At 31.6% G+C, this 25411-nt stretch overlaps 1 protein-coding gene across 1 annotated transcript in view; it reads right to left on the bottom strand.

The window, feature by feature from the left end:
• The window catches only part of Rim (Rab3 interacting molecule), a gene marked incomplete in the record, with an annotated part of 186328 nt that overhangs the window by 108858 nt on the left and 52059 nt on the right, over positions 1 to 25411 (bottom strand). The window contains 1 exon segment of the mRNA XM_067045239.1: positions 20896 to 21100. Within this exon segment, the coding sequence (XP_066901340.1) occupies positions 20896 to 21100 (205 nt within the window).

Genomic DNA, 25411 nt, shown 5'->3' with positions numbered 1-25411 from the left:
TCAATAATCATAATAAGAGTAATAAGTATAATATGAATAACATGTAGTATGTCCATGTAATTTTATAAAAAGACTAGACATGTAAATTTCCAGTAAAATCAAACCTGGTTAAGTTTATCATGTCTTACTGTTCAGATCACGATACTTAAACGTAACATAGATTATTGAATGCCTGATTCAATCTCCTATTTTTCAAACCTCTTTGAATCATCATTCGAAGAGGTTTGAAAAATAGGAGATTAAAAATTAGTGATGAAGATTAAGTAGAGATGTTGTGAAATATTTTTTCGACAAAAGTTTGGTTTTGTGAAATTAGTAGAATTGTGGGAGAAATAAAAACAGTACTCCTACATCCCTTGAAGGGTCCGGGCTTTAGTACTTCATAAGGTACTAATCATTGTCGTAAGTACTGATCAATAATTCAGCATGGAGAAGATTTGTTCAAGATCACACCCAACCACTAGGTTTTTCCCCTAATTAAGATTACCCACTTTATAGAGGCCAGTTGACCCCGCAGGGCTCCTGATACCACAGGGTTGACTCAACTAAATTTATAGAATAAATAATCATCTGCAACAGCCGGAAGTGTTATTGTAAACGAATTGAAAATTAGGTTTATTATTAAATCTAATAAAGTTTGTAAAATTTAATTAAAATAACCTATACTATTCTAATTATAAAATTTTCCCGTATGAAATGTTTAAATGGAGAGAAGATGTGAACAAATGTAAATACTCCTTTACTGACGCTAGTCACTTGGTTGCGGCATCTTTGCATATTCTTGAACATGGCCCAGTTATTACGATTCTTTGAAGAATCCATCATAATGACTGATCCATCCATCAAGTTTAGCTTGGGGTATATTTTGGGAAATACCGATACGAAGTTGAATAGTTCCACGCCAAAGCTGCAGAACAGTTTTTTATATTTAGATTATTACATCTTACGTGGAAATTCTATGTGACAGATATTCGCGGTGCAGGCGCTGATAGTTGATAGTAACTACCAGTTATGAATGAAATCCTGATAGAAAGACAGGAAATGTCAACAAGAAGATGTTAGTAACTGCGACAGCTGTGGTAGTAGCTATCACCGTCACCGTGGAACCTCCGTTTTAATGATAAACTATTTTCATAAATTGAAAAATATAGTCTGGAGAGATCTCGCAGATTCAAACACTTTTGACGAAATATTTGGGTACATATATGTTTTAAAATAAGATCCTATCAAAAAAATTTAAAATTTCAATTTAAAGTTACATAATAGTGTTTGCAGTTTTGGTAAAACTTCATTTCACACTAAAAATTGCAATATTCATAACTACGATTTACTAATTACGAATTACTAGGGACCTTATAGGTTTTAAAGGGTTAAGTTGGGTTTACACTCGACATAATACTGTTTCTTATACACGTAGGTTAATATGTTCCTCAAATTAACACGACGTTATAGGTTTTAAAGGGTTAAGCTGGGTTTACACTCGGCATAATACTGCTTAAACACGTAGGTTAATATGTTCCTCAAATTAACACGAACAAAGGGTTAAGTTGGGTTTACAGCCGGGATAATACTGCTTATACACGTACGATTAATATGTTCCTAAATTTCTAGGGACTTAGGTTTTAAAGGGTTGAGTTGGGTTTACACTCGGGATAATTTATCAAAAGTTTGCTTTAAGAAATATCAATAGCTGAATAAAATTGATTACGTTCACCCTGATTTGGTAAAAATATTAATAATATTTTTCTGTTGACCGGTGTAATCAGTGGACATCAAATTGTTAGTGACAAAACAATTATTAACATTTTTTAAATCAACATTACTGGTAATATTTCTGTCTAAACGTACTTTTAGGCCAATGGCATACATAAATACATATGTTATTTTCAAGTTCGAGTAGTTTTATTTGCCGAGATGCCCAAACATAAAAAATAATTCGTTCAAAAACCTTTAAAAAAAAAAAAGCAAAAACAAACAGTTCACGATTTGCTATAATTCGTTGTAGACAATGGAAAAGTCAAATTATATCAAGATAACTCTAGTCGAGGAAGAATATAAGGAGTTTATGTGTGAGAATGCTTGGATGGTTACTGGCCGATAGAAAATTTAGGCAATATAGGTTTTTCAAAACAGAGTTTGGTCAGCACAAATAAAAAAAAAAATATAACAGAGAAGTATAGTAATAGAGGTGACAATTTAAGGTTTGTTTTTTATTTATTTAATGTAATTTACATCTGTACGTAATAATAAATATAATAAGTAAGTATGTTGTATGTTTCATATACACTTGAAAATCTTGGGAAGGAACTACTAATGCTTAAGGAACTATTAATACTTAATTGAAGCATTAATTTATATTAGTAGGTCCCGTGGCCATCTTCTTTTCAGACGCCTCCGAGGATTATCAGGGATTGTTAAGGATGAGAGATTAAGAATTAATGGGTTAGGATGGGTAAGGAGTTTGGAATGAAAAGACACATATCTGTTTTGGGCCAAATCTGCAACGAATGGGATGTTAAGGTCTTTGTGGATGAGTTTATTTGTAACGTAATGAGGAGCATCAAAGATTTTCCATAGGATTTTGAATAGTAAGGATTGGATGCGGGAGGAATTTGATGGTTTGGTAGAGCCACAGAGCTCAATTCCATATGTCCAACTTGGTCTGATTATCATAGTTTATAATAATTTTTTGTAGTGAATGGATTTAATGTTAAGGAAAGAATTTAAGGTTAAATTAGGAAAGGCGACATAGGATTTAAACTAGAACGTACAACAATGGTCCGTGTTTAACCTTAATCTATTAAAGTTTGCCCAGACACTGATACTATTTAGGTATTTCTGAAATGTCCCTTATGCCTTAATTGTCGGGTCCTGAAGACCGCCGAGGAGACCGTACTCGGATATATTTTCTATGAGGCACTAATATCCAAACTAATGATAGAGATAGGGCTCAACGTCCTGACAGAGAGCGATCTCCCTCAGCCGGTCACGAAGGAGAACTACCCGTACCACTAGGCCTTCGTCTACGGAATGAAGGATGATATTTGCTGCACCAACTTCAGCCCGAGTAGGAGACGAGGAACAATATCAGAGAGGCCAGAAAGAAGAACGTAGCATCAGTAGGAAGAGCTCATAAAAAAAAAAAATAATTAAATTGGTTTGTTTGTAACAGTGGGTTGTAACGCTTGTATACGTTGTTCTCTACCTCTGTGAGTGTTCGCATATGGCAGGGTAAGTTGAGAAATAAATAAAAGAGTTCCTGAATCCAAACACTTTTAAAAAATCAGTAACTAAAAAGAGGAACTGGAATTGAAAATGGGGGTTGGTTAATTCTAGGTAGGTTGTTAGACAAGATAAAATGGAGTAGGAAAATCAAATTTTTGAACAACTGAAGGAGTTACAGTTAATTTTTCTTTATAGATTGAAGAATGTCAATATTTGAGAACGAGTTGTGGTGAAGCATCCGGATGTGAATCCTGATTGGAGAGCTTCAGCAATTAGATTCTTTGAGGAAATTACATATTATTATGTATGTATTCCTTATTAATGCAGCAGTAATTTACAAATAAAGAAATGTTGAATGTTACCTATTTCGACCCAAGATATCCAATACATTTTGTCCGTAGAATTTCTTTTATTGTGGGAGATATGACAGGTAGTTGTCATCAATTGTTCATATATTCCATTTATACATATTAGATTGTTATATATTATATTTACTTGTTTATTATACTGCTGTGGTTCTCTATGAATAAAACTTATTGTACTTGCCAATAGGCATATGTAAAATTACAAAATAAATAATATTACTGTTTAATAAATTCAATAGAAAATATTATTATCATGTTGACCACACAAGATATACAATGAATGTAGAATAAGGAATAGCAACAAGAACCTGCCCTAATGAATATCCATAACCGCTGATTATCATACTACATTCTTGTGCAATTCCTCCAGTACATGTTTCTTGGAATAAAATTTATAATGTAAACAAATCACAAAGATTCAATAGAAAAAAATAATGCACCCATAAAACCTCAATTAAAATAAGTAATTTTTATGAAGGTTCGATTGTAACAGCCGAAGGGAGTGGACATACATTCGTGGAATAAATAACAAATGTAATTACATAGCTATTAGTCTAATTGTCCATTTCCATATAACATTAGCATTAAGGAATTAAGGCAGAAACATGAAACATGTACCTAACAATTAGTATTATGCTTTAAAGCCATCTGAAATATGAAACACCCGTACCGCTGGGAATATAACTCAGATAAATAAATAACGAAATAGATTTTAGTATTTCAATTAAAATATATTAAATTACATTTTAACTATAAAAATTATATTTAACATTCCTTTTAACAGCGACCTATCTAAACACTGGCTAGAAGTTTATTGCGCAAAATCTTGGCAAACTTCTGCATTTAAAATCCCTTCACTAAGCACGAGATTTCCTACACCATTATAAACCACGTATCCCCAAACCATTACATTCCCAACTCCATGTTTTACAGTAACTGAGACGTTTGAATTCTTCACTTTTCCTTCGCCATATCGTCTTCCTGCCGTCTGCCAAAGAAATTAAATTTACTCTCATCAGAGAACAATACATTTTCCCCAAAACTGATGGGCTTGTTGATGTAATCCCAAGAAATTGGTTTCGCTGCCATAAGGTTTCTTTCTCGCGACCCTACTGTGAATTCCTTCAGAATTTAAAACATTTTTAATTGCTGTGGTGCTAACACAGACCCCAGAAGTCGATTCAACCATATTAGCTAGGACACCTGCACTAACTCCTGGATTTTCTTTCGCCCCAATTTTGATTTTTCTTTTCATCCTCTCATTTATTTTCTTTGGACGTCCTTTGCGCCGGCTATTTGCAGTTGTGCCTCTTTCTTCAAATCTCTTAATTACGTTTCTGACGGTAGAAAAATTAATACCTAACAAATCCGCTATTTAGCGAAACGATTTTCTTTGATTTCGAAATAATACAATTTTTTCATGAGTAGCAGCACTTAGTTCACTTGTTTTGACATTATGATCGGTTAAATTACAACGAACTTAATTGATTGAAATATTTTATAATACTGATAGAAAATAACAGGATTATAAACAAACACAGTGTGCAAATACTTTTTTCCTTGTGTTTATATTATGTTTAAATAAATTTTATTTATGATCAATATTTTTAATTAAATTTATACTGTTTTTTTAACAAGTTTTAACTGTACTTTTTATTAAGAAACCTCAAACTATTTTATTATTATTTTATAATTTTTGAAAAAATTTTATTATTGATATTTACATCTGTACATAAAATACATCAAGTACATTTGAAGAAATCATAACGGTATGATACAAGCATGTAGAGAAACTACCCATTGGTAGCACTCTAAAAATTTTTTAGTCTCGAGGCCATCTTCTTTTCAGACGCCTCGGAGGATAGTCCGGAATAAAAGAGGAAGCAAGATTAAAAACTAATGGGATTGACTGGTTAGGGAGTTTATAGTGGAAGGATTGATATCTGGTTCGGGCTAGATCGGTTGCAAATGGAACATTAAGGTCTTTATGGATGATTTTATTTGTGACAAAGTAGGGAGCATTTAAGATTTTACGAAGGATTTTGGATTGGAAGGATTGGATACGAGAGGAATTCGAAGGTTTAGTGGAGCCTCAAAGCTAAACGCCGTATGTCCAGATAGGCCTTATAATTGTCATGTAAATCAGTCTTTTGTAATGAATTGGAAGTTAGACCGTTTATCTAGTAAGTGCTATATTATTTTATGATTAAATTCATTATATAAAAAAAAGACAAGATGTGCAAATACTTTCTTCGGTCACTGTATATCATAAATTTTAATTTTGGATAAATTAAAATATACATTTTAATATTGCTTGGAAAATCTGGCCAAATCAAAATTGAAGAGAAATTTAAGATTTCACCACCCCCAGGTAAAGAATTTTAAGTATTAAAATTGTAACTCAACATACTGGTGTACTATTATTTAGGTTCGCAGTGATAGTAGGGAACTACCGAGCCTGGGAAATAAAAAATAAGAGGGAAGAGATTAAAATTTCCATTTTTCATACAAGGTATTCATGGCTAGGGCTCATTAGCGCGATGGAGTGTCCCATGAGTGGTAGGTGTAGTCCTTCGAAATTTTTTATGTTCTTCCTGGAAAAATCTGACGGACCCCCTGGTCAGCGAAGAATATATTCCTCCAGGCATGTTGTAAGTTGACCTAACTTTTCAAAAATATTGGTACAAAAAAGAAAAAAAAAATATTTATACATTAAAATCGAGGGAGTGATAAACTATTAGTCGAAAAACGGAGATAAATTGCCTAGAAAAACATAGAACTGGTTATAATTTTCTTAAAAAGCAATAAACTTTTGAATAACATTTAAACCCGAAAGTTTGTTAAACGTATACGTATCAAATAATTCTAAAATAAATAATTATTTAAATTTATTTAGTAATTATTTAAAGAGTTTTATATCTTGAAATTGAATTCTAAAATGTGAAACATGGGCGTTGATGAACTATGTGTTTTACGCCCTAAAGCCCCAATGAACAACAACGGTGACAAATTTTCTCAATAAAAACATTTTGTCGGAAAAAATTATCTTCTATAATGTTATATTTAGCTGATAAGTTATATATCACTGTGAATGTCTCACTAACAATAATACATTTAATATGTTGCAGCAAAATATTAAATAATGCAGAAAAATATAGATATCTAGGTGTTACTGTGGAAAATTCTTTCTCTTGGAAACCACATATAGTAAATGTTTTAAAGAGATTAAGAATATGCCCATATAAAATTTATTACCTTCAAATTGCACTTAACATAGAAGCTTCAATACTAGTGTACAAAGCATTATTTGAATCGATATTAAGATATGGAATCCAATGGTATTAGCCCCTGTGCTGATAGTCATTAATCAAAACTAGCAAATCTACAAAATCGAACATTAAGAACAATAACGCATTGCAATAATAAAGAAGAAGATCTTAAAATCGTAGGTTCTTTACCATCTAAACTATTTTATTTTTACAGAATTATCTTAAAATTTATGGATAATAATTTATTATCCAGGGAGCAGTAAGAGCACCAAAAAAATGCAGGAGGTTGTACGAAACAAATGCTATATCTCTGGTTTTGATAAATGTGGAAAAATGATTCAGTAACAAATTATTAAAAAATATTCAAGTATTAAGTAACATCATAATAACAACACAAAAGCGGCCTAAAAATAGGGATTTTGGAGACAAAACCGAAATTTTTTCGAAAACTGTGATCAGATTTGGATTTCTCATCCGTCTACAGAAAAAAGTTATTGAACCGTTTTTTAAATTTAAATATAATACTGCAGAGTAATTTCGTTCATATTTATCAGTGCAATGATAATATATTCTAGTAAGTTTTGAATCTACGTCTGTGAAGAACTTCGGTAGATCAATATGTTTACTTTTGGTAAGGACTTGGATTGGTCTCAATAAAAATATTATAGAGTGATATTCCATGAGAACAAAATTTTTAATATTGAGATATGCCACGTTAATTGGTGATATAGTTGTGATATTCTACGTGGTCACGATTTTTACTTCTTTCCTTCTCATTAGTAATTACTTTCAGATAATTTTTTTATTCGCTAAAAATTTAGATAAATTCCAAAACGAAATAAAATTTCATGTTTGACATGCAGTAAATCAGATATTCATAGCATAATCCACACGTAACATTGACAATATGTAAACAAATGGTAAAAATATAAAAATAAAATCGTTAAGATGTTAGAAAAATAAAATCGTTAAGATGTTAGAAAAATAAAATCGTTAAGATGTTAGAAAAATAAAACTGTTAAATGTTGAAAAATAAGATTGTTAAATAAATGGGAGCTTCCCTCCCACGGCGGCTACTGGAGATTAAAAGATTAATGCATTGTTTCCAAGGATTTATTTTTCGGAATTTCCATAGCTACTCAAATTTAACAATACTATACTGAATTGAATTGGGCTTTTTCCTGATACAATACAATCTCATCCACCAATCCCATTCACTCCCACAATACACGCTCCACCCTTTCCGATCTCGATGTCCCTTTCCATGAAACTGCTGCATTCTACGAATTCTTCATTAACTGAGATACATCCTCATGGAATTCTATTCTGTCCATCCCATGCTCTTTTTTTTTTCATTTCAATTTCTCCTTCTCTTTAAGTATCAGCACATAGGCATATTGATATGTCCAAAGAGGTGATGCCTAATACAGTACATTGGTTTGTGTAACATGGATGAATGAACGAACCCCTAGTGAAGGACATTATTTTAAATAATGTGGTTGTATAAAAGTTTTAGACTATATTTAAATATGGATTAAAAGATTTTTAATTGAATACATATAACATATATATAAAAATTGTAAGATTAAATTAATTGTTACGATTTTGGGATACAATAGTACATGAGTATAGGTTAAATCACGAAACGTTGTTCAAGTACAAAATATAGAATAATAATATATTAAAATTAGAAGTTTTCTTCACCTCAGTAACTTAAAAAATCAATATTACCAATTTTCTAGAAAAGAAAATCCAGAACTTAACATATTTTTATTTATTTTTTAAATATCAGATCGGCCTGGTGGGCCTTACATGGTTAATGTAAGAGGTACTTTTTTTTTTAAACAATTTATTATGGCGGGGTATGGTCTCATACCCTAACTATATACAATGTTATAACTAAAACAAAAAATAAGATAAAATAAATAGATTAAAATAATAATTCTTAATAAAAGATAAAAGTAAAGTGAATAAGAAAAACAATGACATTTATGGATTTAACAAAATAAATAGTTGACTTCTAATGGGAAAAAAATAAAAGAAAGTGAATTTAAAGAAAAGATGAAGAGAAAAAAAAGAAAAGAAAATTTTAGAGTGATAATAACAGAACTTTATAACAAGATGTCCAGCAGCATCCTGGGCTTCAGTCTTCAGGTTGTGGTTGGGTTTCCCAAGTTGTAGGCCACTTATCCTTTTACCTACAGAACTGGAAGTGGAACTTAATGAAGTTTTTTTATTTTTTATTTTTTTAATCCTCTATTGTCCATGTTTGTAATTCCAGATGCAATTGGCTGTTCATTACAAACCAAGGACCATCCACTGCAACTTTAACTTTTTTTTAAAAAGGATTGTAATTTTTTCCTTTTCATAAAGGATGCCGCTCCCCAGACTTCACAGCTATACAACTAAACAAACCATTTCCTATAAATTCTCCACAGTAATTTCATTATGCACTGTTACAATTGATCTAAATAATAATTGATATTCATTTCATACTATTCAATTGTATTCCTCTCTCACTAACGAAGGTTAAGAAACTTTGTATTTAAGCAGAAAGTGAAAACATTTTCATCAAATACTTTTTTTTTTCTTTTTTACTTGCCCCTACCCCTCCATTACTAGCACAATGGCTATTCTTACCTCCCTTCGAAGGTGGGAAGTTCGAAATTTCAATTCGAGGGATCGCAACAAAATAAAACTCAATTAGCTCGAGCCAGATTCGAACCGGTGCCACAGTAGGCATCCTAGAGGTTGCGAGGATGACACTATAACACACTTGGCTAGTACGCTTCCATTATCATTCGTGCCAAATCAATGAAACAAGCGTAACTCCAGCTACCATTAATCCGACTTTAAAGACCTTTCCAGGGGTTGTGCAAGTCTTTTCTTTATGTTTCGCTTGCGCAAACGTATTTTTCTTGAAACAGATATCTCAAAAAGATATTTAATTTGGTTGAAAGTTGGAGAGAAGTTAGGAAAAAGTGTAAGAATTATCAAGTATCAATTTTATCAAATTCCATCCACTCCTTTTACGCAGGCGCAAAAGTATTTTTCCTTTAAATATTCAAATAGGTATATTTTTTTTATCACTGATCTTGAAATTTAAGCAATTAAGAAGCAAATAAAGAAAGAAAAGAAAACGGTAGGAAAACTATACTGACTAATATTCTTAAAAGATTTTTTAAGAAGGACAATAGCATCGTATAAATTTTTGATAGAAAAAATTGATCCGGTTGTTGAATTTTTTCTTACGCTCTTATAAGTCTACTTTGAAACAAATAATACCTAAAATATGTATAGTATCTATATACTGCATGACAATGATCTTTTTATTGCCTGAAGGGCATTTTAAGGAGTATTTTCTTTCTGGTTCGCATGCGCGAACGTATTTTTCTTGACACATCTATCTCGTAAAGATATTTAATTACGAAGCTAAAAATAATAAAAAATGTAGGAAACTATACTATTTTTTTTTGTGTGTGAAGGATAATAGCATTGTATAAATGCTTGATAAGAAAAATGGAAACGGCTTTATGTTAAATTTTTCTCTTTTTCTTACCCTTTTATAACGTTTACTCTGTAACAAATAATACATAGAATATATATAGTATCTCTGTACTGCATCACAATGATCCTTTTATTGCCTGAAAGGGCATTTTAAGGTAGGTGGTTGGATCCGCTGTATGAGGGGGAGCGCTTATTTGCCCTTCTGCTTGGTCATGAGTGGGGAAGTACCAGTCTTCTAGAGATTGATTGATCGGATTTAGACTGAGTTTGAATTCCTTCTATGGGTCAGTACGTCGTCCAAGGGAACAATGTCTTGACAACTCCCAGGTCTAGGTGGAGTGGCAACCTCTCGTAAGTGTGGGTTTGCAGAGGCCTTCATCCCTTCAAAGAATTCCGGCATACTGTTCCTGACCCTCTGCAGTGTGGTGCCTCAGATGATCCGAGCCGCAAACATTAGATTCGTGTTCAATACCCTCAAGAGCCATGGATGTGCAAAACTCCCTTAAAACTTTCTAGGTTACATTCTCCAATCCCTAGACTATTTAGTAAAGGGTGAATTATCTGTATATAAACTGACATTTCATAATAGTTGTAAGGGTGCAGTTGCAGAATTGAAAAAGCCTAAGATTTCTGAAATACCGGTATATTGCTAAACAGCCACGTTTATCCAATAGAGGCATCAGCAGAACAGGAAAAGACAGAGTCGAATACATAAGGCCAAATGTTTTACATGAACTGTAAAAAAAAAAAAAAAAATCCATAGACATCGACTAGAGAAAGTATATAATTCAAAGATACCTCAACATACGTTTGTAAATAGGGATATTCATGATCTTTAGTTCAATATTTTAATGTGTGTTATATGGTAAAACGTTTCCTTCTTTTAGCATGTTCAAAACTATATAACATTTAACATGGTTGAGTCTGTTAGTAGGTCTGCTAAATGGAGAATGCCGTCACGAAAACAGACCAACTGATCTTCATAGCATTTTGTCTGTTGTCTGTTGAACGGTTAGTTGTTCGTAGTTCGTGTTTGGTTTGTATCGTTTTTGTTTTAGACGCTTTTAAAACTCTAATAAAGTATTAGATTAAAATAATGAAATTATAGAAGGTTTTGGAAGGAAGGGTTATTGGTTGCCCAGAAAATCCGGTAGGAGCTCCTCTACAATTAACATATTCCATGGATCTTAAATTAGATTGCTCACAATCCTCTAGTTATAATATTCAGCATGTTAATACATTTTACTTGAAGAAGTTTGTCGGGGGATGCGGTCAGCAAAGAACAACATAAATAAACAAAACCATATTTATTTATTTTATGCCGACGTTTCGACCTGAGTTAACAAATTGAACACTATGACAAACAATGAAAAATAGTGAGTGGCTTATATCTGAATTACATTGTGAGTATTAACTTATATACCTATACTAAAAATATAAATACATATATATGTTCTATAGCCCTGATGAAGACCTGAAACTCAGGTCGAAACGTCGGCATAAAATAAATAAATATGGTTTTGTTTATTTATGTTGTTCTTTGCTGACCGCACCCCCCGACAAACTTCTTCAAGCAATCTACGGTCAACTATCTACACCTCATTAATACATTTTACATTTAACACAACATCATGAATACACCTAATAAGAATAGGGTTAAGATATCAGCAGTATTTGGACCTATTTTGGACTGCTGATATAAGAAGTACTGTCTTTTACCAGTTTTTCATGATTGTCTTTCTGTCCTGATGAAGCCTGTATAGGCAAAACGTTAATAGATTAATTATTTACTGGTTTTGAGAAACTTAAGGCTTCGTTCTGGAATTTTCTAATTATACCATCACAATAACTTTGTATTTAGAGAGAGACATCGACTAGAGACAGCATATCCGATCTGCATATCATATTGAAAATTTTGTTCGGTTTTTTCAGACGCTCTCATGTCTCCCGTGGAAGTGGCTCTATGAAGGCTATACCTTCGGGTTATTTTCCTATTCCAAGTTTTCAAAGTCAAAAACCAACCTATATCCTTGGTTTCCTTAGTCTACCTTTATCCACCCATTCATTAAACATCTGATACCAACAGATTTATATATGCCCTCTCATAGAACTGTCTCCTTCAGCAAATCTTTCTTCTGAAATTCTCTTCCCATCTTCGTTCGCCAATTCTCATCCGTTATATATCATCCGAACAATGTACAAAACCATATATTGATTACTATTATAAATTTTAATCTAACCTAATGTATTAATGTTATTTTAATTTGTATACAGTAACTTTCTAAATGTTTGCCAGACAATTAATCATAACATGTGGTTCATGTATTTATTCTTAGGGGATTTTTGTTTCAGAATAAAATAAGTTTATCATTTCATTTCATAGCACTCCAATACATCTAAAGATACTTGAGCATGTGTAGAGATGTCTCGGAGTATGTGTTAAGATTTATAAAGTTGATAGGTCTATTTTTGACTGCTTATGTGAGATGCTGTCTTTAACCTGGGTTTACATGATTTGGTCTCTTTCTGTCTTGGTGAAGGCTGTATTGGTAAAACGTTTATTGATTAATTATTTACTAGTTTTTCAGAAAATTAAGGCTTTGTTTTGAAAGTTATTAATTAAACCCAGACAGTAAGTTTTTTGTTTCTTTTTTGAGTTTTTGAACTTTTCTCTTTATTCGATAATAATAATAACAATAAATTTGATTCGAATCGTGGAAATTTGCTATAGTAGAGACAAGTGATAGAGATAGAGAGAACTCAATGAGACAAGGAGGAAGGTACAATGGGAATCGCTAAGTAGCCCCACCCTCTCCGGAGAGGGATCAATAGCCCGGCACGTCACCCGGTGACGTCACCTCCCCGCTCTTATTCATAACCCCATAGCACACATCACTTGTTACACCTTCCATCTCCTACCTCTTAGTATTGTCTAACTTTTATGTCTAGTCGGGCACTATACTTTATCATAACACTATTCATTAATCGAGACAAAGTAAGGTACAAAAATCGACTTTTAATGAAGAAAAGAAAAAAAAATCACTCTACAAAATCTCCTATAAGTTTTGCAATTATATAACTTTTAATATTTCCTTTATCATACTAAGATGACATAGTACAAGAGCCCGCTGGAAAAAAAAGTCAGTTATTTCACCCTATAATTTTTATTACAGATGTCTATTACCATTCATATTAAAGCTAGTTAAATTTACTATAAAGTAGTCAATAATATTTATCTTTGTACGAGTAGTAGTTTTAATATAAATTTTACAAATGGAATTTAGTTCGAACTACTAGAAATCAATTTATTTTACCATATATAATGAAAACTACTACTCCAACGAAGACGTGTATCATAAACTAACTTATAGCTAATAGACATTCGAATGTCAGATTGTTACTGAGATATAGATTTCCTAAAAGCAATTTCAAAACTAGTGATTTTTATGACAAACATTCATATGACGCAATTAAGTACGTTTTTTATGAAATGTTGCTTTTTGAAAATCTATATCTCGGAAACTATTGACCTTAAATAGTTCTATTAGTGCTCATAGTTTCTAGTGTTGTAGGTAGTTCTAAAACATTTTATTTAACCTTTAGAAACAGCCGACAACCCCCCCTAAATATACTTGACTCATCGATTTTGACTCAAATTATACGCAGTTTTTATTTAAGAAATATAAAGTTTTTGGAGCGTTTTACATAGTTTACAAGACTTCATCCCCTATTATACAATAAAACAAATTCATATATTATTTTCTTTTTTTTAAACAAGCCTAAAAACGGCAAACGCGATTTTACTTTTCATTTAGAAACAATTATACTTTTTTTTTTTTAAAGTAGAAAAATAAAGAATCAATATAGACAAAATTTTAGCAAACTGTAAATATAGAGGTCTATCCAGTTCCATTTTTAATCTCGCCTGAAAACAATAATTATTCTCACATCTAATAGCTTTAAGATGCCCCGATATGCACCTTTTTTTTATATTACAATGATATAAAACTCAATACAGCTGATCGATGCAAAAAAAAACTCTACGATACCATAGTCGTTTCTATAGAGAACTTTTCATTTAGAACTCTCCGAACCAAAATCCAAGAATATCTTGCCAGTTTCTTGAAATATTTCTGAAACCTACACATTCAGGGCTATTTATCATTTACGAACAAATTAACTGAAATATATCTGTTTATTAAATGCAATAATGTGATATTTTAGCTATGATTTATTAAGGTTCAATAAAATTTAAAACTGGTTTGAGCTTAAAGATCTAAATACAAAAACTAAAGAACATAAAAGAATTAATTACTTACGAAATAATAATAAGTATGGAGAATTATAACAAATACAAAATTAAAACAATTTGTAAAAAGGACAGGGACAAGTTCACAAAAATCGCTATACAATTAACAAACATATAGTCCATGAGTCCGGAGAAGAGAGAGAGAGAGAGGGAGTTATTTAATTCCAGTTTTTGATTTCTTTAACGAAAACTAAGTATAGTTAGAAGTCAAAATTGATAACACTACCAGCCACTATTGAGAGGAAAAAATTACTGTTTGAAAACGTTAAGAAAAATTTTTATTCGGATTTCCGTATCTTTAAAGGCACCAACAACACTAAAAAACTATTAACCCAAAATGGAGCTTTTTACGCTCAATAGTTCCTGAAATCGATGTTTTCTAAAAATATACTTCCAAATAATGGAAAGTCAATATTTTTTTGTTTATTTTGGCGAATATCATGGGGAAAACTGCTACGATGCAGAAATGTGTATTAGCTGTTTATTGAGGAGTAGTTTAGATTTCTAGTTGTACAGAAAACAATATTGCTTTATGATTAACTTACTGGTGCCTAATAACACTCATATTGAAGCTAGTTGAATGTACTACAACTTAGTCGATAACGTCCGTAGGAGCTGCATTTCACCATAATATTTACCAAAATTAGTTATTGATTTTTCATTACATAGAAAAAACTTTTGCTTTTTGAAAACTGTATCTCAAGAACTACTGGATATAAGGAGCTCTATTTGAGAATTTACTCTACTTTAAATAATGTTCCGGGCTTCGAATAAATAGAGGGACGCTTTTTCTAAAATAAAATAAACTTATAAACTTTTTATAAGATGTCTCAAAATAAATATATAAAATGAAATTATTTATATTGAAATTAGAAATTAACCGCTACTTTGCAGACGCGGTACTTACGCATTTTATGGATAGTAATATGTGATTAGGATTTCGATTTTAGTGGCAAATATAAGATGTAAATAATTTGAGGCATTTCAGTTAATATTTTTTTATGTTGGGAATTACAGGAAACTATTTTACAACGTAAAGAAATCCAACTTGGACAGTAAAATTTGCAGAAACGGCACTTCAGCTTTGCACTGACGATATTACATATATTGTAAATAGCCCCTTAATTTGTCATTAGGAAGAATCATTAGTTGAAGCCTGCAATACCTCTGTACAGTGCAGGAACTGTTGCACGTTGCCCCTTACAGAAGCCCTTTGTGCATTAGGAGCAGAGTTGATATTTCCTCCACTTTTTTTTTTATTTTATCTAATCTGGAAAAAACGGACAACTATATTTAGTATTTCTCAGTTTCTTATGTAGATGACGGGTGACCTCTAGCGCTTTCGGTGGTAAATATAAGAAAAACTGCACCATAACTTTTCTTATGTCCTTATTCCAAGAGCCCATATAGAAAAAAAAAGTTATTTAACCCCATAATGAAAATTATTTATTACAGTTAAGGGTCAAAACTGATTATTCTGCCTGTCACGGTAAGGGGGAATAAAAAATTATGGCTGTTCCAGATGATAAAAACAATTTATTTTTAAGTAAAGGAAAAATTGAGAGTTACTTTTTGGAAACAGTTAATTTTATTCTGTATTCATTCAGAGCTCCATCTCCTTAAATCACGAAAGGAAAAAACGGATAACTTGATTAGCATTTGGTTTCTTGTATAGATGACGGGGTGCCCACAAGCGCTTTGCGCGGTGAATATAAGAACTAATGTCCTTTTTTAACTTTTTTTCTATAATTTCTGTAGTCTAGTAATATAGTTCAAGAGCCCAAATGCGGAACAACTTTTTTTTTTGGTTAATTAGCGTGCAAGTAGGCATCAGTGTGTTTTCTATTAACCAAAATTGTTTTCTGAAAGACAAGAAATCAATATTTTATGCATTTACTTTGGCTTTATCATGAAAACGGATTCTCCTCCTACTATGCTCTATTCCTGAATTGATAGCTAATATACAAGTGTACATCATTCGTAGGAGTAGTTTTCCATGATTTGTATAATATATACAATTATGAGTTGCAATAAGTTAATGATAGTGAACTATAAAAATTGTGAAGGATAGAAATTATTAAAAGTGACAAATTTAGGTTTATTTAACTGTATTAAATTGACTTGGGCATAATAGCCAGCAAATTTTAATGCATCAATTTAAGGCTCAATGATCTTCCTTGATCTCGTTGGTCTTATAACGTGTTTTGATATTTCTGGGGGTTGAGAATATTTTATTATTATTAATAAAACTACCAGTCTCGATTAAGATAATAAAAATATAAATACATATATAATGATAAATATAATTTTTTTCCGACTAAACTTTTGGGTTTCTGCGATAAATCCTTTATTATTTGTTACACTCAAAATTAAAAAAATAAATACTTCTATTCATCTCAGTTTTAACTGAGGAAAGTATAAAGGGAGATTAAGTAACGAGGTTAGCTATATCGTGTATTACATAAGATTTTTACCTTACATAACAGATCTTATAAACGTTGGGAAAATTATAGTCTTTATTGAAATACGTAGGGCTTCCCTATAAGTGAACTTGGACTTTCTAGTTTTTTTTTTTTTAAACATTACTACCTACTGAGGCTTATTAGTTAATATATTAATATGTTGAAGTACGTAGCCTTCACCGTAATAATATATTAATGTGAAGATAAAATTGTTTGTTTTTGATGTAAATGGACTGGGAAACTAGTTTTGATCAAAATGTTTTATAACTGCTTACCGTAATATTTTGGTAGTACAAATCTATATATACCTCGTAGGTACATTACACAATTATTGCATTACCTCTAAACTTCAGTGGAGAAGAGTTCGAACAAATACTTTCCCTGGTATAAAATTGTTCTAATTATTGTTACGGTTGCCATGGTGAAATAAAACTGGCGATATCTGCGTAGACCAGGGGTGTAACGGTTGTCATGGTGAAATAAAAACACTGGCTATATCTGCCTTTATAAGAGATGTTATGGTTGTTATAAGGAAAAAAAACACAAGTGATATGTTTAGACGAGTGGGTTTTGGTTTTGTGTAGGTGACAGTTTGATTTTTGAACACGTTACGACTGTTCAACGTGAAGTGGTGATAGTTTATCCAGGCCCTGTGTCTTAACTGTTTGAACCGAAATATCACCATATGAGAAATTTTATCGTATATGTTTTATTTTTAAAAATTATGGTGTTTTACTTCAATGGAGGGTCATTGACACTAGAAGTGGGAATATAGTGCAGTGTGTGGTAACGTTACATCAGCACGTCCTGGATAGTAGAGTTGCGGCAGATGTCATCTTCATACTTCTGGGGAAGGTGAGACGATGAACGGAAAGGAAATATCGGACGACCTTGTGTTCAGCCACGAGTACACGCAAAGACTACGTGGGGTTTTAACTAAATTTTATTTTATATTCGCTTTTATACTCTTTTGTATAATAATGTAAATTTAGTTAATAAGGTTAAGCATCTAAGTTAAAGTTAAGTCAACCTATAAGTTTTAATTGTTTTATTAATTGATAAGAATTCTTTTCTTTCCTTTTTAATTCTGTGTACATATATTTCTTATTATTATTAAACTTTTGTGCATATAAATCTGCTGTTCTTTCTTACGCTTATACACTGCTTTCAACTTGTTAATTTACCTTTGTGTTTTTGTTGTTGTTCACGGAATATTACGATAATTCAACAAGTGGGTAGGTAACACCCCTAGGTTTTCGGTCATCTACATGTAAAGGTATTCGCTAGTGGCCATAATTCGATAATTTATTTGTTTACATAGGGGTATATTGTAGTTATATTATGAGCATATTGGTTCGGGGTTTTCGTTATTTCCAAGTGAAAAAATAACGTGGCACCTAAGGAGCAATTTATTCTTTATTGTTTTGTTTCTTTTTTTTTTTCTTTTGCGATTATATATATATACATTTTTTCCCTTTAACTCCCCCCTTCTCCGCTGAGCGTGGGCAAGTATTAATGATAAATATATAACTAAAATAAGGTCAAAAGGTTTTTTTTTTAACCTAGGACCTTAAACTTTTGTACATATAATTCTGCTGTTCTTTCTTACGCATATACACTGCTTATATTTTTTATCCCTTGTCATTTGGTGTATATAGTTTTATTATGTTCATTATATTTATCTTCCGGTTTATATACTTACAAAGATTTTATTATTATTATTGATTCATTTTACTTTTTTATAATTAATATTTTTAATTATTTTATAGTTCTGGTATGAAAGTTGTCTTTTATCTTATTGCCTAAGGATGTGGAAGACTGGTACTTATCAATAAATAAATACCATTTTTAGGCGAAATAGATGAATATGTGAACAGCTGTATCATATAAAGTAACAATTGTATTTACATTTTGGTTTCAGACTGCAACTAACGTAATCTACTTTCAAAAGTAATGACAAGATTATCAATCAGGTGTATAGTATTGGAATTTAGTCAACAAAAATCTTAATTAAAGAAATATTAGGTAACAACTTTTGTATTTCACTTTACACCCAAAGCGGTGTTTTTGTTCATTTTACCAAAAAACCCTGTGAGTAGACACACTAAATTCTTTTTTACGGATAGTGAATAATTCAAATAATAAACACCATTGCACAATAAGTTGAAGTTTTTAATAAGGCTCTGCACAATATACATGTGAATGTTTCTACAAGGTAAAGGTTCTGTATATCAAGTCACTATTCACTAATTGACTTGTAACAATATCCTTTCAAATCAGCTTTCCTCTTCGTCGTAAATCAACCGACTGCCAACATTATCCTTTAATAATGTTTTCTTACCCTAGTAGAATATATCTGCTACCTTGGACTACATCTCGACAAACGAATAACCTAGAATCTTCACACAAGACAGGAAACTGCACGTCGATTTCTACTATTACAGCACTTACTAGACAAACGGTCTAAACTTTCAAACTATTACAAAAGACTGATCTACGCCTATCTGGATATACGGAGTTGAGTTTGGGGGCTCCACTAAAGCTTCGAACTCCTCATGTATCAAATCCTTACAATCAGAAATCTTTTGTAGAATCCTCAATGCTCCTTACTTTGTCATAAATGAAATAATCCATAAAGATCTTAATGTTCCTTATGTAACTGATCTAGCCCGAACCAGATATCAATCCTTCTATTATAAACTCTTGGACTGCATCTGGATAAACGACTAGCCTGGAATCCTCACACAAGACTGAAAACACAAGAAATTCCACGTCAATTCCGACTACTACAACACTTACCAAAAAAACGGTCTAAACTTCCAATTTATTACAAGAGACTGATCTATATGATTATACTAAGGTCTATCTGGACATAGAGTTGAGCATTGGGGGTCCACTAAACCATCAAATTTCTCTCGTATCCAATCCTAAATTTTCTTAAGTCCTAAATTTTTCGTGAAATCCTCAATGGTTCTTACTTAGTCATAAATAACAAGTAATTGATATGTAACCGATCAAGTCCGAATCAGATTTCATTAATTTCATTATAAACTCCAAAACCACCTAAATCCACTAGTTTTAACCTTGCTTGTCATCCTGACTTCTAGTGTAGAAATGTTATTAGAGTGCTGCTAATTGGTACTTATTCTAAGCCTGTATCATACCATTATAATTAAACATAAAATTTACTAAATGTACTTTTAGGTAAGTATATAAAAAAATTAATTAATTTTTACATCCGTAGAAAAAAAAAAAACCTTTTTAAGAATATTTTTTGATATTAGTTTGAGGTATTTGAAAAAAATAAATAAGATACATCATTGATTCTTATCATAATCAACTAACTTCCTTTATAAATTATTTTATTTTTTTTTTTTTTTTGTGAATATGTAATAATGTAATAATAATGCCTAAATGTTCGGTTAAGATTTTATAAAATTATTAATTACCATTAATCATAAAAGAATGAAATAATATAATCATTAAAATAGTGATCCATATGTAACCGATATCGACCATAATCCGAGTATAACTAGTTTCTAACCCATTACTGTTTTATTCCAGACAATCCTCCGATGGGCCTGAAAAGAAGATGGCCTCGAGACCTTCCAATGTAGAAATGTTACTAGGGTGCTACTAATGGGTAGTTTCCCTACATGCTTGTATCACACCATTATAATCTAACATCAAATTAACTCCATTTATTTTTATGTAAATGTCAATAAATAAAAATATTCAACAAAGATTGTTGAGCTTACCTTATTGGACCTGAGGGTGACCTTGCCACCGCAACGCGCACAGCACCTGATGCTGCAGTAGTTGCACACGTGGCCAATGCCATCTGCGAATTTGGTCTTGAGGCAAATGTGACAAGTGGCTTCCAGTTCCACACCGGCTTTCTTGTGCTGCTCGTTCCTTTGCCGTATTGTCTCCTCCAGCACCTCCACTTCGTCCTGTTTCCTCCTGGAGAAGAAAAGAAACTTGCTATTACTTTTATTAGTAACAATAACAGACAAATGAATGTTCGTATAACGATACCATATTAAATCTATTCTCTTCAAAATGCATAAAACAAAACATAGTGAGAGATTTTTGCATATAACTATTTTTAAACGTCTCTACAAGAAGTGCTTAAGGTGGAAACTCTTTTCAGAAAGTGTTTAAAAAAAATATACTGTTCCGTTTAAACGGAATAATGAAAAGCATATGGCTAATAAGCCACGCGTTTTCTTCACTTCTATTCTGCAATGAATCATGAGTGAGTAAGGACACCGCCGAAGAGCCCTCCGGTAGCCGAGGAGAGGGTAGACGAATGGAAATGCAAGGCTAGAAAAAGGAAGTATTAAAGTATGGAGAAAGTCCACATATTTTCATATAACTAACACTATCATCATCATCATTAAAACCAGGTCAAATTAATTAACTATCTCAAACAATAAATTTTTTATTTCGGCTACCCTTCATCCCTATAATAACAATAGATTAAGTGTTTAACCATTCTCTCTTGTCCAACCAACCTCTATAAATAAATTCTGTTTATATCACATTATGCTTTATTTCATTCAATTAATTTCATACAGTCCATTACAAATTCAATCAGCAATTCAAAAATGAAGGAGTGCCTGGCCTTGAATTGAAGGCGCATTTCATTCATATGTAATTAAAAAATAGTAAATTACAATACAAATGAACCCACTTAAACATTAAGGAACTTAAAAACATTTTGTGAAATTGTGATCGAGAACCTTTATCGAAAATATTTAAAACAGTTTTTATTTAGCAACTTAAAAAGTAATATTAATGTGAACTGCTACATACAAATTACTATTTTTGGAACAACGGTTATACAAGGATGTGATTTTTTAGTTCCCCAGTTAAGGGCACCCACATTATGAGACGAAGTGAACCCCAAGAAGGGCTACATAACCCACAGGGTTAACTCACGGCTACAGTAACAGAATAAATAATTATCTGCCACAGCCAGATTGGAACCCAGGTCCTTGGAGTTAACAGCACAACGCCTTGCATGTGTCACCACGCAACTTGTCAACTTAAATATTAACAGCAAATGATTTTCATTAAATATAAAATTTTTAATATTTGTTTGTTTGTTTGTTAGTTTTGAAAGGGCGTTTGACAACTTGGTCATCAACGCCCGTTGGTTGTTGGTTTTGGTAAGGCCTAGTTGTTCCATAGTCATAGCTTTGTATGATGTACTGATTCGCACCAGTGGGATTCATTTCCTTGAGATTTGAAATATTATCTAGCTAGACAATTATAATTTGTTTAATAGAAAAGGATGATGAAAAGCAGATAAGTAACTGTTCTAATTCTAAAAATAAGGCAAGATAAATATATAATAATAATAATTAAAGGCTGGTTATTAAGTTAGTCTGATGGATGAATTTAATGACTCTTTCTATTACTGATTCGTCGTTTCTTAACGCCATTGGAACATTCGTTGGTATCCCTAACAGGTTCAGAGTTAATGGGTAGTGATGATATTCTTCAAAATGTGTTTGACGGGTGATGTGATATTTAATATTTGATAGTACAGGAATAACAAATAGATGTAGATAAAACCTTGGGTTGGAAGTGAAATAAAAAGAGAATCGAAATGGCTTATGGAACACAACTAACAACAATTTGGTGGATTCCTTATTGGGTGTATGTGTTCAAATATCAAATAAAATAAAATATTGCCGTTAAATCCATTTTAAATTATACTAATCAATTGAATAAAACAAATTTGAACAACGGTACTTCATCATGAAATACTTTTTCTATACTAACGATTGTACTAATTAATCGGATCACAATTACGCCTACCAGAAAGTTTTTGTTATCTTTTTTCTAATGAGGGTGTAACCACAAAGGTTGACCTAACACACACCAGAGTTGGGCGAAACGTAATTACAACTGCTTAATAGAGTACTGTAATTGTAATTGTGGGACCACAATATTCATGGATTTCATACGTTATTTCAGAAATAATTATTTTGTGAAAGAATTTAATTAAAAAATATTGTAAAAGCAATTATCAGATAATAATTTTGAAAAGAGCTGTTTTAGAGTTATATTGTTTTGTTTTAATAAATGGATTTAATATTTGATTAATATTATTATAATCATTAGAGGTATAATCATTATTTTGGAAAAAATTAAAAATGATAGAATGGTATTTAAGATTAGGTAGGTTTTATTCTCTATGTGCATATTTTATTCCAGGTAATTAGTACTCACCCCTCCTCCCTATATCTAAGAAAATATTCTATTCAAATTCATAGTCCGATCCTACTACCAAGTCCTGTTTATCTGACATCAATCCGCCACCTGACCGAACTGCTGCATTTGATAAATCATTTTTTACTCGAGCTGCATATTGGAGTTCCAGCCATACCCTCAAACATACGTCATGTACCAGCCCTTCCCACGTTTAAAACCCTTCTATTTAACTACCTTTTACTTCACCAGTCTAATCCAATATTATATTAGTACAGATATTTTGTAACTACCTTTTTGTTTTGTTTTTTATGTACTTAGTCAGTTAGTTTTTAATTGTTTTTTCTTTTCTGTATTTAAAATTATTAATAAATAATTTTAATATAAATTATAATTAAGAGTGGCCACACTGTTTTTTTGCTAATATATATAATTGTAAAATTAAAAAACCTTTGTAATTGTTCTAAACGGACAAAGTCCCAAAATTATAAACTATTTTCCATATCAATGAAATAGACTGCCAGAGCTTAAATGCCGAATTTTTGAAATGACGAATTGCATAAACAATTAGTAAACATCTTATTATTATTAATGAAAAATTGATAAATATGAAATAATCAAGAATTTGATAATTAATATTGGAGAAAAAGGGAGATATATTTTTTCTCAAGCTGAAAACAAATATCCGGGTATAAGAGAGGTAACATAGACTTATAATATACTACTTGAAATTAAGAGATTTTAGAAATAATTACATCTAACACATTAAGCCGTATAAGGAAAAGGTGGGTGACGAAAATGCATAAAACAAAAGGTTTATTAAGAATAGGTCTGACGGGCACATGCACTGTACAGTTTTTACCCTACAGGTAAAGATATGAGTCTGGAACACGAGGTAGGGATACCCTACGTTCCTTCAAAGGGAAAGTGAAGCAAAAAAAATAGGGGAGTTGACAACGACCTCGGTGCGCAGGTTGAAATTGAGGTCAACAGGATTTTTTCCTATTTGAGTAATTATTCGAAAAATCGTTCATTTAATATAAAATGTAGTAAATATTATTTTCAGTAATTCTGTTTATCAACAATGAAAATCCACGGAGCTGTTCTCGAGAAATTCGTGCATAAATAAAGAATTCTAAACTGAGACAGGATGCAGAGGTGATTGGCACTTACTCCTCTGCCATCCCAGTCTTCATAAGCTACCCAATTTTCGTTCAGTTTTTCTGACAGTAAACCCACTCCATTAAACTTCTTCCTCCAATAATACAAGAGTTATTTAAATGAAAACTATGTATAATTACTATCCAATATTGATGGTTACTTTACAGACTATGTATAGTTAGGTGGAATAAAAAATGGCGGCTGTTTCAGAACGTTAAAAATCATTTTTCTTTAGGAGCTACATATCTTTAAAACTACCTACTAAAATAGAAAACGTAATAGACCATGATTTAAAGCAAAGTGAATTCGCAAAAATATGAGCCCCATTAGAGCTGTGTCCGCTCAATGGTTGTTCAAATTTTGTTTTGCTCATGAAACTTGGTTTAATGTGGTGCTAATAGCCGTTTTTCGATATATAGATTTTCCACCATAAATGCATTAGGGAATGATTTTTTTTAATTTTTATGAAATTTTGCTTTTAAAAAAAAACTGTATCTTGGTTTCAATTATAGTTCAATAAGCATTGAACGCTAACAACTCTATTCGATCTTGTATTTCAGCAAATTTATTCAACTTTAAATTATGTTCTTTTCTAGATCGATAGGAACTACCATCACTAACAATACTTCACCAATGAACATAAAATGTTTTAGAGAAAACAACATACCTCGTCACATACAGGCATTATTAAAAGAAAAACGCCGGGCAAGAGCGAGGTGGCACAGAACAAGATATCCCTCGGACAAAACTCATTACAATAAATTGACTAAAAGCAGAAATTAGAAAACACAGAATAAAAAATTTCCAGAACTTAACAGAAAACGTAAATACCACTGACAAATCATTATGGAGAACTACTAAAAAGCTACTAAAATACAAATCTTTCAACCA

Source organism: Halyomorpha halys, unplaced genomic scaffold (genome assembly GCF_000696795.3).
Source record: "Halyomorpha halys isolate HHAL.00 unplaced genomic scaffold, Hhal_1.1 Scaffold760.1, whole genome shotgun sequence".
Lineage (NCBI taxonomy): Eukaryota > Metazoa > Arthropoda > Insecta > Hemiptera > Pentatomidae > Halyomorpha > Halyomorpha halys.
This window is presented reverse-complemented; position numbering and strand designations above follow the sequence as displayed.